Source organism: Perognathus longimembris, chromosome 7 (assembly GCF_023159225.1).
Source record: "Perognathus longimembris pacificus isolate PPM17 chromosome 7, ASM2315922v1, whole genome shotgun sequence".
In the NCBI taxonomy this organism is placed as follows: domain Eukaryota; kingdom Metazoa; phylum Chordata; class Mammalia; order Rodentia; family Heteromyidae; genus Perognathus; species Perognathus longimembris.
In genome coordinates this window covers 12353630-12367165 of record NC_063167.1, presented here as the reverse complement: position 1 = coordinate 12367165, position 13536 = coordinate 12353630, and the positions used below count along the sequence as shown (strand labels likewise).

The 13536-nt window shown below is 58.9% G+C and overlaps 2 protein-coding genes across 2 annotated transcripts in view; both read left to right on the top strand.

The window, feature by feature from the left end:
* Positions 1–712: 712 nt before the first annotated feature.
* Sh2d5 (SH2 domain containing 5) lies at positions 713–10369 on the top strand. The gene is made up of 10 exons (XM_048349841.1): positions 713–746; positions 4476–4602; positions 4990–5070; positions 5482–5556; positions 6437–6583; positions 7977–8228; positions 8363–8537; positions 8704–8815; positions 9330–9489; positions 10166–10369. Exons 2-10 carry the CDS (start codon positions 4516–4518, stop codon positions 10367–10369), a joined length of 1293 nt encoding a protein of 430 aa, XP_048205798.1. The 5' UTR covers positions 713–746; positions 4476–4515.
* A 2566-nt stretch (positions 10370–12935) lies between these two features.
* Positions 12936–13536, top strand: part of Kif17 (kinesin family member 17) — a 39568-nt gene continuing 38967 nt past the window's right edge. The window contains exon 1 of the mRNA XM_048352095.1: positions 12936–13166. Coding sequence (XP_048208052.1) covers positions 12936–13166 — 231 coding nt within the window. The remainder of the gene's footprint in view (positions 13167–13536) is intronic.

The following is a 13536-nucleotide window of genomic DNA, read 5'->3' as shown; positions in this document are numbered from 1 at the left end:
CAGGGGCTGAGGGGAGGCAGAACGACTGTGTGTCCCTGACTTGAGCTTTGTCTTGCGCTGGGGATAGTGGCGCTGGCTCTGGAGAATGAGGGACCGTGCGCAGTCCTGTAAATCCTAGCTGTTCGGGAGGCTGAGATCTGAGGATGGTGGTTCCAAGCCAGCTCGCGCAGGAAAGTCCAGGAAACTCATCTCCAACAACTTGAGCTGTGGCTCAAGCGGTAGAACGCTAGCTTTGAGAAAAAGAAGCTCGGGGACAGCGCCCGGGCCCTGAGTTCAAGCCCCAGGACTGGCGAAAAAAAAAAAAGACGCCGGAGGGCCGGGACTGCAGACTGGTGGCTCTGGAAGACTTCTGGAAGGAGCTGCCGCCTGGATGAGAGAGAGGAGCTCGGAACCCGGCCCAGTTGGAGAAGCCGGTAGGACTCAGGAACCCCCGCCCCGTAAAGAGGAGCCCTTAGTGGGCGGAGCCGTCCTCTTTAAGGCGGGGCGCGGGTGGGGTGGGCGTTGCCAGGGAACCTCGCGGCCTCTGATTGGGCGGCGCGGCCGAGCACAGCGGCTCCACGGGCGCTGATTGGTGGCGAGGCTTGCAGCGCCGCCAGGTGATGCTGAGGGTCGGCTCCCGCGACCACGTGGGGGGCGCGCGGCGCGGGGGCGGGGCGGGTCCGGGCGGCGGCGACGCGGGAGGCGCGCGGGCTGCGCTGGGTCGCGGGCCGGAGCTGCAGAGATCGCGTGGAGGCGCGGCGGTCGCGGTGAGTGAGCGGGGCCGAGCGGGTGGCGGGCGGGCGGGCGCAGCGGGGCCCCGAGGTCGCGGAGAGCGAGGAGCCTCGTCACCTCCATCTCGGGTTGGCGTCACCTCACCCCGCCGCCTCCGGCCGGGGACGCCCTGCGCCCCGCTGTCCCCCGAAAGCCTGGCTCGCCCCCCACAGGCAGCGGGGTCAGCAGCCGCCTCCGCCGGCCCCGATACTCGCACTTTCCCACCCCCCCCCCCAAACGTCGCCGGCGGCGGGCACCGACCCCGGCGTCAGCTGCGGCTCCCGGCACGCGCACCTCAGCCACCGCGCCGCGGTGTTTTCCCCCCAAACCGCTCAGCACCCCTGGGATGCCGTGCCCCGCGAGGCCCGGGCTTGGGGGTCCACCTGGCACCCCTGGGTGGCAGCCTCGGGAGGTGTCCTGGTGCCCTCCCTGGGGACCCCTGAGGAGCGGAGGCCACAGGCCAGGTGACAGCCCAAGGTCACATCAGCCGTCCCGTGGGGGCAGCCCACCCTCCCGTCCCTGCGGGTCTGGCACCAACTGGGGGCGGCATTAGGATGAGCACTGGGCCACCTGGAAGGAGGGTGGCCATAAGGGAACATCAGCCCGGAGTGTGGTTCAGGTGGTAGAGCGCCAGCAATGATTGGAAACTAAGGGACAACACCCAGGCCCTGAGTTCAAGCCCATGGGGAGGGAAAGAAGAAAGTGAGAAAAGAGAGGGAAAGGAAAGAGGAAGGTAGGCTCCTGTCCAGATCCCCTCCTTCCCCATCTCCAGAGGTCTTTCCACCCCTGTGGCTACTTCCAGGTCTCACCTACTCATGGGTAGACTGGGACCCTTCCAACTCCAAAGGTGAATACCTCCTTTTTCGGGGACCCATTAATGCTTTGTGCCCTTGGCTAAGGGACTTGGCCTCTCTAGGCCACCACCTACAGAACTCAGGATCTAGGTGGTCTGCAAGAGTGTGCAAGGGTGGTGCAGGCCAAGTTCTCCAGGCCTCCCACTCCTAAGCAGGACAGCCTAGCAAACCCACAGCCCAAGCTCATTGCCAATGTGGCCCCTTCAAAAAGTGCCACCAGGCTCCTGTGTACAACTTCATTTGGCCTGAGGAAATAAGTGGGTCTTTGTGCCTGGATGAGTAAAAACAGTCTTTCCAGGGTTAGAGTGAACCTGATACCCTGGAAGTTCCAAACTCCAGGCTTAGAGCTGAAAAGCACTGTGCTCTTCAGGTTAGAAGGGAGGCAGAGGAAGGGAGAAGCTTCTAGTCATCAGGAGACTAAGGATCGGAGGGCTGTCATGGGGTGAGGGTTAAGGGAGGGGAGAGAGACAGAGGGCCTGTGACCTGGCCACCCACCCCCAGGCATTGGGGACATGGAAAACTGCAGCTCTGGGTCTGGAGGGAAGAGGCTGAAGCTCTAAGTGAGAGCTTGCGCTAACCTCCAGCCCTTCTGTCTTGTGTGCCTGAGGGGCTGTGTTGCTCTAGCTGGGTGTGAAGATGCCCTGGACTCCTCCCTCCTCCCAGCATCCCTCCTCTCTTCTCAGGCCCTCAGTTCCTGCTTCTGTCCTTGGCCTTTGTATCCTCTGCCCTTCCACGTGTGCCCTGGGTCCACCTTCCTGTTTTGTGGTCTTTGCCTCCTCTCTCCCCCAAACCCAGCCTGGGCTGTGATTATAAAGTTAAAAGGCAGCTGCACTGGGGGCTCCATCTGCCCGAACAGGCGGCATGTGGCTGTACATCTAACGCTGCTCTGTTTAAACATCAAACATACAGTAGTGAAAGGACACAGTGTGAAAAACGGTCACTGGCAGAAAGTGGAGGGTCTGATGGCTCCAGAGAATGGAGGGGCCAGAAATGGATAGAACAGCTTTTCTTCACCAGTTTACCGGCCTCTCTTTCTTTCTTTCTTTTCTTTTCTTTTTTCCCCCCCGTACCTCTCACTACTCACTCAGCTGGTGCTCTACCATTTGAGCCACACCTCCAGCCAACTTTTTTTGTGGTTCGTAGGGCCTGGACACTGTCTGTCCCTGAGCTTTTTTGCTCATGGCTAGTACCCTCCCAACTTTGAGCCACAGTTCTACTTCCAGCCAATGGTTTTGCTGGTTATTTGGGAGACTGTAATCTTGAAAGCAGTAGGTGGCTGCTGGCATCTGCTGGATTTGAAGGTCATGGGCGGGCAGAGGTGGGTGTCTTCACAGTGACGGTGACAATTCCTAGACACCCAAACTCTCCTCTTCTGGAAGCTTCAGAAATGACATCAGCATACATTCAAGATGCACCTTTTCCTGCCCACGCCAAGGGATTTCTGCTCTTTCCTGAGGAGTCATGACCCCAGGCCAGCTTCTTCTGCCTTGTCCCCAGCCTGGATGGTCTCCTGTTGTGGCTCAGACAAGGAGGGGACTGGAAGTGATCAGGTCCTGCTGCCTTTCCAAGCTCCTTCCTGAGTTGCAGTCTTTGGGAGGCCCTGTCTCCTGTGAAACTTCATTTCTTCAGCATTGCTCTAAGCCAGGCAGTGCTGAGCACCCGCACCCCACCTCACATCATTACCCCAGGTGTGAGAAGGTGAGAAGATGGAGGCTCAGAGACGGAGATCTGATGATCATACTTTGAAACCAACCTTGGCAGAAAAGTCCATGAGACTCAAGTAGGCTGGTGAGAGGCAGCCAGAATGGGGCTCAGCGAAGTATTTCTAAGTAGACCTTGGGAAAGACTGGGGGAGCTGAGTTTGTGGAGTGTCTGGCAGAGGCATTCACCGATCCTTTCATGTGGTGGCTGGTCCATGCATGTATTTCATGTTTATTGAGCACTAGCTCTGGGCCTGGGCTCTGATGGGAATAGTCTCCCTGCCCTGGAGGACAGTGACAGGAAGTTTACTCCTGTCCCTAACTAGTGGATCTGACCAAGGGGTCCTAGCAAAGACCAATGTTCTTCAGCCCCCTAGTATTTTCCACCTTCCTCATGTCCTGATTTATCCCTGGTGTGTTGTCTGGTTTTCATGATTGGGAGGGTTCTGGGCCCCAAATGAGCCAGTGGCCTGACAAGTAGGTCCCTGAGCTCATCAGCCCTGGTTGTCCAGCTCTTGGCCACCCCGCTGTGGCTCCCTACTGCTCACAGGGCAAAGCCCGAAGTCCCTGCTCTGACATTGGAGGCTAGTCTCAATTTGGATTCAATCAGCTGTGTGGGTCAGGTGTTAGTTACCCAAGGGATCGGGCTGCTAGCCTTCCTTTGTACCCTCACAAGCTTCTGTTCTTACAGCTGTCACCCTGGGTTTGGTGGACTTTCTCCAGCTGTCCTATCTTCTGGTCATTTTGGGGGGCCATGTCTTACTTCTGGGCTCAAGTGATCCTCCTTCCCCAGTAGCTGGGACAGCAGACACCTCACTGCTGCCCCTGATTCCACTACCAGGGCATCAACTTAGCGCATTCACGAACTCCTCACCTCCAGATCTTTCCCTCAACCTTCCCTCCTGGGTGTGGGTTTCACCTCTCCCTGCTGTACCCCACCTGTTAGTCTCAGTCCTTCTCCCCTGTGAAGCATACAGCTCTGGGCTGGAGGCAGTTTTTCGTCTTTCTCCAGGCTTTCTCTCTAGGGCCCAGGACTTTGGAACACTTAGGTGCTCAGTAAGGATTTGTTGGCTCAGTGAATGAAGACACAGATGAACAGAGCCCAGCGGCCTTTGACAGGGGCTCCATGCCTAACTACCCATCCGCTGACCTTCTCCTCTCCCCTTTGCAGCCTTCTCCCGTGGAGCTTCAAGCTGGGTACCTTGGGGGCTATGCAGAGGGCTGGGGCTGGGGGCCGGAGAGCCTCGGACTGTGGGCCTGCCCCTTACCGGCCCAGGTGCATCACCAAGTTTGCCCAGGTGGGTGGTCACTGTGGGGGCAGGAGTAGGGTGGGATGCAGGTGTGGATGAAGGAACGACTTGCATCTCCCTGGCTGTTCCTGGCCCAAGCTCTCTCTCATTCGTGTGTGTGTGTGTGTGTGTGTGTGTGTGTGTGCGCGCGCGCGCGCGCATGCACGTGCATACATGCATGTGCACTCACAGGTGAGGTAGGACCTCAGGGCTTCATGACTTGACCAAGGTTTGCTGCTGTCACAGTGACAGAGCCTGAGCTCCAAGGCCAGTGCTCTGTTGCTGCCCACAGTGTTCCTGGCAGGGCAGTGTATGCTGGGGAGACTGGGAGGACGAGAGTGTGGAACTGAGAGCCTGACCTTCTTGCCTCACTGCCCCCACCCCTTCACCATGCAGTATGTGGGCTCCTTCCCTGTGGATGACCTGGACACACAGGACAGCGCCTGCCTTGTGCGGCATCAGCTGAGGGCCCTGAAGGTAAGGGGAGAAGGGCACAGTTACAGATGTCAGACCCTGAGATTAGACCCAGCCATCATAAAGACAGGCCTGGGTGGCCTCGGGATGGGCAGCACCAAAGGCCCCCATGGAGAGGGGCCCAGTGGGGGCCTAGGCCTCGGTTTGGCTCCTGAACCCCTGTCCCATATGCCCAGGGACTCTCTTCCTCTGGGTTGTCCAGGACCTCTGCCTCACAGGGCAGCCACAGGTGGCTGGGGCCTGGCTGGGGATATTTTCTCAGGAGCTACCCATACTTCCGGGCTCCTGGAGGACCTGCTACTCAGGGCTTTGTCCCCCAGCAGAGGTGGGTTGGCTGACTGGCATAGAGTGAGTGGCACTGGGGTTGGACGAAGGACAGTTGGTCCTAGGAGGTATTGTCTTCCTCCCACCTAGGACTGCCCCCGACGCCGGGCTGTCATCCTGAAATTCAGCCTTCAAGGTCTCAAGATCTACAGCGGGGAAGGCGAGGTAGGAGCCAGTGTGGTGCAGTGCAGGGGAGGTGCAGGACTCAGCCTTTGCCTGGCCCCGCCCCACCCACACTACCCCAAGGCAAGCTGGGGGACAGTATTTTCTCACAATCTTCTCTGAGGCCTCCTTCTGGCGTGGGCAGCACGGATGGCCATTCCGTGAGGTTTGGGAGATTCCCTGCCCAGTGTTGCCCATGAGCTGTGGACAGCGAAGGGCTGGAGATGGTGGGAGCCCCTGCTTAGATATGACATCATCCCTCTCCACAGCCAGTGTTGTTTGGATGCTTAGCTGCAGGTCAGTCTGTGCGCCCTGCAGCTCCAAGGCCCCTTGACCCCAGGCTGTGATGTACATGGAACCCGATACTAGGTGTCTCCATGATTTGGGTCCCAGGCCACTTGCATGTGCCATAGTCCTTCTCCCTCAACAGCTGTTGGCGAGCTTCTGGAATTCTCCCCTCTTGACATGTCACAGGAACTCACCTGCCCAAGTCTCATAGAGTATGAGAGGTAGAGTTAGGAGTCCATCTTGGTCCTGTGACTCCCCCAGCAGGTGTGAAGCCCCAGGGCCTGCTCTCCTGCTGGCCCCTGCGGGGGTGGGGGATGGGGGGGTTCCTGCTCTGCCCCTGGAGTTCCATAAGGGTAAATAGCCCACAGGTTTGCAGCCAGGTGCTAGGGGTCCTAGGTACCATGCATGAGGGGTGAGAATTTGGGACCAGAAGAAGGGACGGCTTCTTCATGGCAGGAGGGGGGGTAGGGCAGCCCTACACTGGTGTGCAGGCTGAGAGCGGCCGCAGGAGGGGAGGCCTGGCCCTGGCACCAGGGCTCTCAGGCTGCTGTAGCCCAGGCTCAGGTCACCAAGGCCTGCTGCAATTGTGTCCCAGACGCTCCTCATGGCCCACGCCCTGAGACGTGTCCTTTATGCCACGTGGTGCCCAGCCAACTGCCAGTTTGCCTTTATCGCCCGGAACCCACGAAGCCCGGCCAGCAAGCTCTTCTGTCACCTCTTCGTGGGCAGCCAGCCTGGAGAGGTACCTGGGACCCAAGGCAGAGCGGGGGCGGGAGCACCGCAGTGGCTGGAATGGGGTTCCAGAGACACGGGCCTCGACCTTGGCAGCTTGGCTGAGTTGGCCTGAGACCTTCCAGAAACCCACTCCTTACACACTGGTCTATCTTTGGTTATGTCCATCTTTGAGGATTTCCCCACTCCAAAAAGAGAGCTAGCTAGTGGCCTTGGCATTCCCTGTGTCCTGGAGCAGGAACTCGCCACGCGCTTGGAGACCTGTAGGTCAAGCAGCCGCACCCTGGCTCGTGCTGTTCTGCCTACAGTGCCCATCCTCCATTTCATTCTAGCAAATCTGGACTAGTCTTCAAGGCGTAGTCCACCTTGACTCTAGGACTGCTCTCCTTTAGATTCCTGTAACACAAATCCCTCCACACTCCAAGCATTGCTCCAACACTGAGCACGGAAGCTGGGGCTGGTGTTTGAGTGTCCTTGTTCGTTGCGCTTGGTGGTTAGATGGGGTGTATCTTGGGCATGCGGGTCCTGAAAGTCAAGGTCTGAGTGGCAGAGCCTTGGCAGCCAAGCATTTGGCAAGCAGAGCCCATCTAGGAAGCATTTGCTGGGCACTGGGGTCCCAGGTGGCTGAAGCTCACTCTTGCAGCTGCTGGTGTGACTGATAGAAGGTGCTGGCCTCAGGCAAATGCTGGGTTGTGCTGGGAGTTCTCTGTGCTAACTTCATTACCTCCTCTATGGGTGACAGGGGAGATGGGGGTGGGGAAACACAGAGGTGCCAGGCTCAGCCCAGTGTCACACAAAAGGCCCTCAGGGCCAGGGCTGGATGGAGCCAGAGGCCTGAGACTCAGCTGCTCCTCTGGGAGGTGGGAGACCCTGCATGGGGAGTACCCAGTATTTGATAACTGAGTAAGAGAAAGCTGGAGCCAGGTGCCAGTGGTTCACTCCTGTAATCCTAACTACTTGGGAGCCTGGGATCTGAGGATCGCAATTCAAAGCCAGCCTGGACAGGAAAGTTTGTGCTACTTTGTTTTTTGCCAGTCTTGGGGCTTGAACTCAGGGCCTGAGCACTGTCCCTGGCTTCTTTTTGCTCAAGGCTAGCACCTGTGATACTCTTATCTCCAATGAACACCAGAAAACCAGGAGTGGAGCTGTGGCTCAAAGTGGTAGAGCAATACCCTTGAGCAGAAAAGCTCCGGGACAAGACCCAGGTCCTGAGTTCAAGCCCCACAACCGACAAAAAAAAAAAAAAAAAACTGGTAGAGGAGGCTGCATGGTTTTGAAGGATTCATAGGAATTTTCCCAGCAAGATTAGGGAGGGGCTTCCCAAGCTGAGGACCTGGGTGCGTCACTGGGGAGTGGGCTGGTCCCTGAGGAGCTGCCACTCAGCCCACCCCCTCCCACCCTAGGTCCAGGTCCTGTACCTGCTGCTCTGCCGCTCCTTCCAGCTTGCTTACCTCGTGCAGCACCCGGAGGAAAGGGCCCAACCCGAGCCCAGCCCAGGCCCCACAGGGGACTGGCCCCTGCAGCCACTCTTCAGCCCTGGGGGACCCCCTGCCCTGGTGCGGGAACCCTTCAGCCGGGATCAGCTCTCACAGAACGTCCAAGCCCTGGTCTCCTTTCGGCGGTTGCCTGCAGAGGGGCCCCTGGGCAGCAGTGGGGTAGGCAGTGCCCCAATCAGAGGGTGGGCGGAGGACAAGGGTCCTGGGCACAGGTGAGGGATTCTGGGTGTCCACTTGGCCCAATGCGGCTGCACCTCCACCCGCATGCCTGAGGCCCCCTCTTGGTACCTTAGAAGGAGCTGCCTGAGGCTGACAGCCGAGGAGGGGCCCGGCACACTCGCCTGGGGAACCCATACTGCTCGCCCACACTGGTGCGCAAGAAGGCCATCCGCAGCAAGGTGATCCGCTCCGGGGCCTACCGAGGCTGCACCTATGAGACGCAGCTGCAGCTGTCGGCTCGGGAGGCCTGTGAGTTGGGCCTGTGTCAGGCATAGAGAATGGGCATGTCCCTGCAAGGCGAGGGTGGCATCTCTAGGTGGCTGTGCATATGTGCATCTGCCCTGGACGGAGGGGACATGGGGGGGGGCTAGTTGGTAGGGGGACAGCCCCTGACCCTGGGTGCTCTCCGTCACAGTTCCTGCTGCATGGGAGGCGTGGCCCCGAGGTCCTGGTGGCCCAGCAACATGCCTAGTGGAGGGGGACGGTAGCCTGACAGAGAACATCTGGGCGTTCGCTGGTCTTTCCAGGTAAGAGGAGCCTGACTTGGACAATGCCCAGTTCCTTGGGGTGGTTAGAAAAATGGGGGGGTCTCCCCAGGGCCCTTCATATGTGTACCCCCTGCATGCAGAGTACTCCCAGCCACAATGGCCTTAGGCTAGGGACTTGTAGTGTCTGATGTAAAAGTGTGATCACTGTAGGAACCTTCCTTGCAAGGTGAGGAGAGGATCGACTTGTGAGATCCAGGTAGAGGCCTCCATGCCTGGTCTGTGTCAGGGCTGTCTGTCTCTCAGTGTCAGATCTTCAAACCTCTGTCTTAACCAGTGCAAGCTGTTCTCAGACTTGTAATCCCTTGCCCTAGGTTCCCAAGGGCTGACACTACAGGTGTGTACCACCATGCTCTGTGCTCGCGTAGCGCTGGGGGCGTGTATTTAATCCTCAGGCAGCCTCCATGCTCCTGGGGGTGGCATGTCCGTGCTCGGGATAGCAGCTGGAGAATGGGGCCCGATGCCTCCCACTCCAGCATCTCCCTCCGTGCCCCAGGTCCTCTGCCCTGGCCCTGCTGCGGAGAGACGTGCTTGGGTCCTTCCTGTTGTGGCCTGAGCTGGGCACTAGTGACCAGTGGTGCCTGTCAGTACGAACACAATGTGGCGTGGTGCCCCACCAGGTCTTCCGTAACCACATGGGCCGCTACTGCGTGGAGGTAAGTTGAGTCTGGCAAGAGAAGAGACCTACTGACTCAGCCCCATCACTGGCTCCACTTCTTGCCATTTGTGCCCTGCCTTTCTCTGATGGCTGAGCTCTGATGAGCCCTCCTCACTTTCATTCCAGTTCCCCCATTGGCTCTCTCTGGCCCTGCCTCTTGTCCCATTCTCCATCTTCTCCTTCCTCACTGGCCCTGCTGACTCCACCTCTGCTCTGCTGGCTCTGCCTTCACCTTTAAGGTGGTTGTGGGACAGAGAGGTCTGCCTCTCCTGAGCGTTCAGAGGTTACCTATAGTGCTTTGGATCAGTAAGACACCACCTATTTCCATAAAGATCTTGCTTTTAAGTCCACACCCTGACCATCCATAGCAGATGGAAGGAACTGACTGGAAGGCAGGGCTTGCCTGTGCTCACACAGCCTGAGGCTCTGGTTCCAGAATTGTCCTGCCCAGGGATTTCCAGGCACCTGGATGGGATGGCAGGCCTCCACGAGTGCACCCTTACTTCAAAGCTGAATGCTTCTGTGGTGTCTGGCCCTGCTGTGCTATCATGTGTGATCTCTCTGAACTTTTCCTGCTCCCCCAAAAGAGCCGTCATCTCTGTGGGGGAGAGATTGATGCCTGGCACAAGCCTTGAGGGAGGGGCCTGGAGCTAACCATGGACTCTTCTTCCCAGCACTTGCCAGCAGAGTTCCCCAGCCTGGAGGCCCTGGTGGAGAACCATGCTGGCATGGAGCGCAGCCTCTTCTGTCCCCTCGACATGGGCCGCCTGAACCCCGCCTACGAGGAGCAGGACTGTGGGCCCGAGGGCAGGCCCCCCCGGACTCTGCGGCCCCTTGGCCATGCCAAGTCAGAGGCAGAATTGCAGGGCCTGGGCTAGGAGGTGCTGCCCTCACACACAGACCCTGCCTCGCCCTGGCCCCCGGGCCTCTGGCTGCTCTGCCCTGCTTGCACCCCACCAGTTCTATCTGGTCACTCTGCTCCTTGGCCAGCCTTCCATCACTTCAGTGCCATGGGAGGGGAACCCACAGATTGGAGATTACAGTGCTTTCTCATGGGACCCTTGACCAGCCATGATTGTGGGAGGAACAGATAGAGCTCCCCACTTTCCAGTGATTGCTGCTGGCAATGGCTGGCCTCCCACTTCCTTTCTAGTGTGGAGCTTTCCAAGGTGGCCCAGAGGGTTTGATCGTGGATGCAGGTGCACCTCTTGAGAGCAGATGGAAAATACGTTCTGCCACCCTGAGGCTCACAGCCTCTGGCCATCCCCTGAGAGGGGTCAGCAGTGACCTGCCCTGCAATCAGCATGGTGGCTGCCTTGGGAAGCCACCTGATCCTACCACTTTTGTTATAGGGCTGACAGGGTAGCAGGGACCACTTTTGTCACCAGCCCAGCCCCTCTGGGAGCGGGACAGAGTAGAAATGTCCAGAGGTAGAACTAATGTGAGTGCACCAGTGGGGCCTCACCTCAGCAGGGGATGGGAGAAGGCGGTGGCTCTGCTGGTGAATGACAAATCCAGTCACCCCCCTTGGTAAGAATCTACCTGAGTTACAGCACACGTCCAGTCATGGGTTTAGGGAAGGATGTGCCTGTCCTGGGCCTTAAAAGTGACACAGAGGGCAACCCCTACTCAGCAAGGAGCAAGGCAGACCTAGGAGTGACAGTGAATCAGGAGCATAAGGCCTAAGGCTCCCAGTGTCCAGCCCCCATTGGGATGTGGCAAGACCAGAGACCTTGTCATTTCCTGTTCAGTGAGATACTGTTGCAAGAGACAGAAAGCAGCTAACCTAGGTGATTATGTCTAGCATTGACAGTGCTGAATGGGATGGGGGGCAGGCTAGGACTCGCTCTGCTGCTCCCCACTGGAGCCATCTCCTAGGGCAGGACGCAGCCTGGCCTCACTGCCCTGCAGGAGTGGGGGAATCTGGAAACCTGGTGATGAGTCCAGACTTGGCCCAGCTCGCCACCAGGAGCGGTGGGTTTGTGGTGTGAGTTGTCCAGGGAGACACGTACTGAAGGGACCATCTTGTCCCTGAGCTGTTAAACATCCCTTCAAACGGCATTTATTGATCACACAAGGCATGGCTTTGGGCCCATGTGTGTGGCTGCCTGTGTCTTGATCAACCACAGCACTACAGGGGAGCCTGTTTCTCCTTCCTGTGTGGACTTTGAGACAAATAAATTGCATCTCTCCAGACTATGTACTGAAGATGTTTCTTTGAAAGGCAAGGCTTTCACCTGCTTTGCCTGCTTCGCTTTTGTTTGCAGCTGGTGGAGATGGCTGAGTCCCATAGAGGCCAGAATGTCCTGAAGGAACTGGGCTGAAGGTTTATCAAGTAAATCATGCACCTCTTCTGCTTTAAGCCTCCTGGGGGGGAGGGGGGCCCAGACCTTGTTTTCTGCAACATGCTGCAGCCCTCTGCACAGCCCAGACAGAGCATCCTGCCCTCTTCACCTGGCTAACTCCCTAACCGTCATATTTCATCTGGCAGATCCCTCCCTAGGAACCCATTCTGTGTCGTTTACTCTCATTTGTGGGATTTTTGTTTTCAATGCCAGTCTCTCCTCTTGGCAGCTTCTGAAACAGTGCCTGCCACTCATTGCTAGTATTTCTCTGAATAGGGGAGCCTAGAGGAGGCAGAGCAGCGCCCTTCAGCCTGAAGATTTGGGGGTGCTTATACCTAGCCAAGAAAGGCAAGATGGCCTTAGCAGCGAAAAGACTTTGGCTTCTTAAGTTTTTATGTCTTTGAAAACCCGAAGTCTTAGAGAAAACAAAGGTGGCATGGAGTAGCCTCGCTCGACCCTTCTCAGTGAAGCTCTGACCTTGCTAGAGGCCTCCTCTCCGGATGGTCAGGTGTGGGCTTCCCCGCCAACGGGCGCCTAAGCCCAGCTGCTGAGCCTGGGGCAGGGGCTGCGAGGACGAGGGGAGAGGACCGAGGAGAAGGCGTCGGGCGCCCAGCCGGGCCAGCCCCCGCCTCCAACCGGGACGCGGGGCGCCGAGCGCGTACCGACGTTATCCAGCACCGCCCTGTGACGTCACGGGCGCTGCCTAGCAACGGCGAACGCCGAGCCAGCGGGCTTGAGTGAGCGGGTTCGGGTCCTGCGGCGGCGCCTGCAGCCGGATCCCGCACTTCCCCGCCCGGGCCCGGCCTCAGGGACGGGCGAGCCCGGGCGCGGGAGGCGGCGACGGCCCCGGCTCCCGTCCGGCGACTCGTGCGTGGCCCCCAGCCGCCTCTCGGGGGGCCTCCTGAAGAGTCCCATCCCCCCGCCGAGGCCACGCCCCCTCCACGAGGCCACGCCCCTCTCCGCTGGCGCCGGCCCCGCCCCTAGGCCCGGGCGGCCCGGCCGCGCAGCTGGCTGCCCTGGCCCCGGTGCCCTCGTTGGTCGTCACGGGGGTATTGGTTTCCACATTGGTCCGCGTGCCGGGGGTCCCAGCCGTAGCGCCATGGCCTCCGAGTTGGTCAAAGTGGTGGTGCGCTGTCGCCCCATGAACCAGCGCGAGCGGGAGATGAACTGTCAGGCCGTGGTGACAGTGGACTGCGCCCGCGGCCAGTGCTTCATCCAGAACCCGGGCGCGGCCGATGAGCCCCCCAAGCAGTTCACCTTCGACGGCGCCTACTACATGGATCATTTCACCGAGCAGATCTACAATGAGATCGCCTACCCGCTGGTGGAGGTGAGGGCGCCGGCAGGGAAAGTAGCCTAGGAGACTTCAGGCGTGGGGCTAACACGAAGGGGCCGAAGGAAGGTTGGCACTGTCATCCCCACACTGGGGGAGAAGGCCCTTGGGTGTGGTGAGCACAGGTGGGTAAAAACAGGTGGGAGACAGCTGGACCCTGCCTGTACTGTGGCCTTTCAAACTGAACCCAAAACCGGGCTGGAGGGCTGGGAATATGGCCTAGTGGCAAGAGAGCTTGCCTCGTATACATGAAGCCCTGGTTTCGATTCCCCAGCACCACATATATGGAAAACGGCCAGAAGTGGCGCTGTGGCTCAAGTGGCAGAGTGCTAGCCTTGAGCAAAAAGAAGCCAGGGACAGTGCTCAG

What these genes read in the sequence shown, in the direction of transcription:
- Sh2d5 (XM_048349841.1), top strand. Translation starts at nt 4,516, where the DNA reads ATGCAGAGGGCTGGGGCTGGGGGCCGGAGAGCCTCGGACTGTGGGCCT. An exon ending in GGCCCCTGGGCAGCAGTGGG is followed by an intron (nt 8,229 to 8,362) that starts GTAGGCAGTGCC and finishes TTGGTACCTTAG; the next exon opens with AAGGAGCTGCCTGAGGCTGA. An exon ending in GCGTTCGCTGGTCTTTCCAG is followed by an intron (nt 8,816 to 9,329) that starts GTAAGAGGAGCC and finishes TCCGTGCCCCAG; the next exon opens with GTCCTCTGCCCTGGCCCTGC.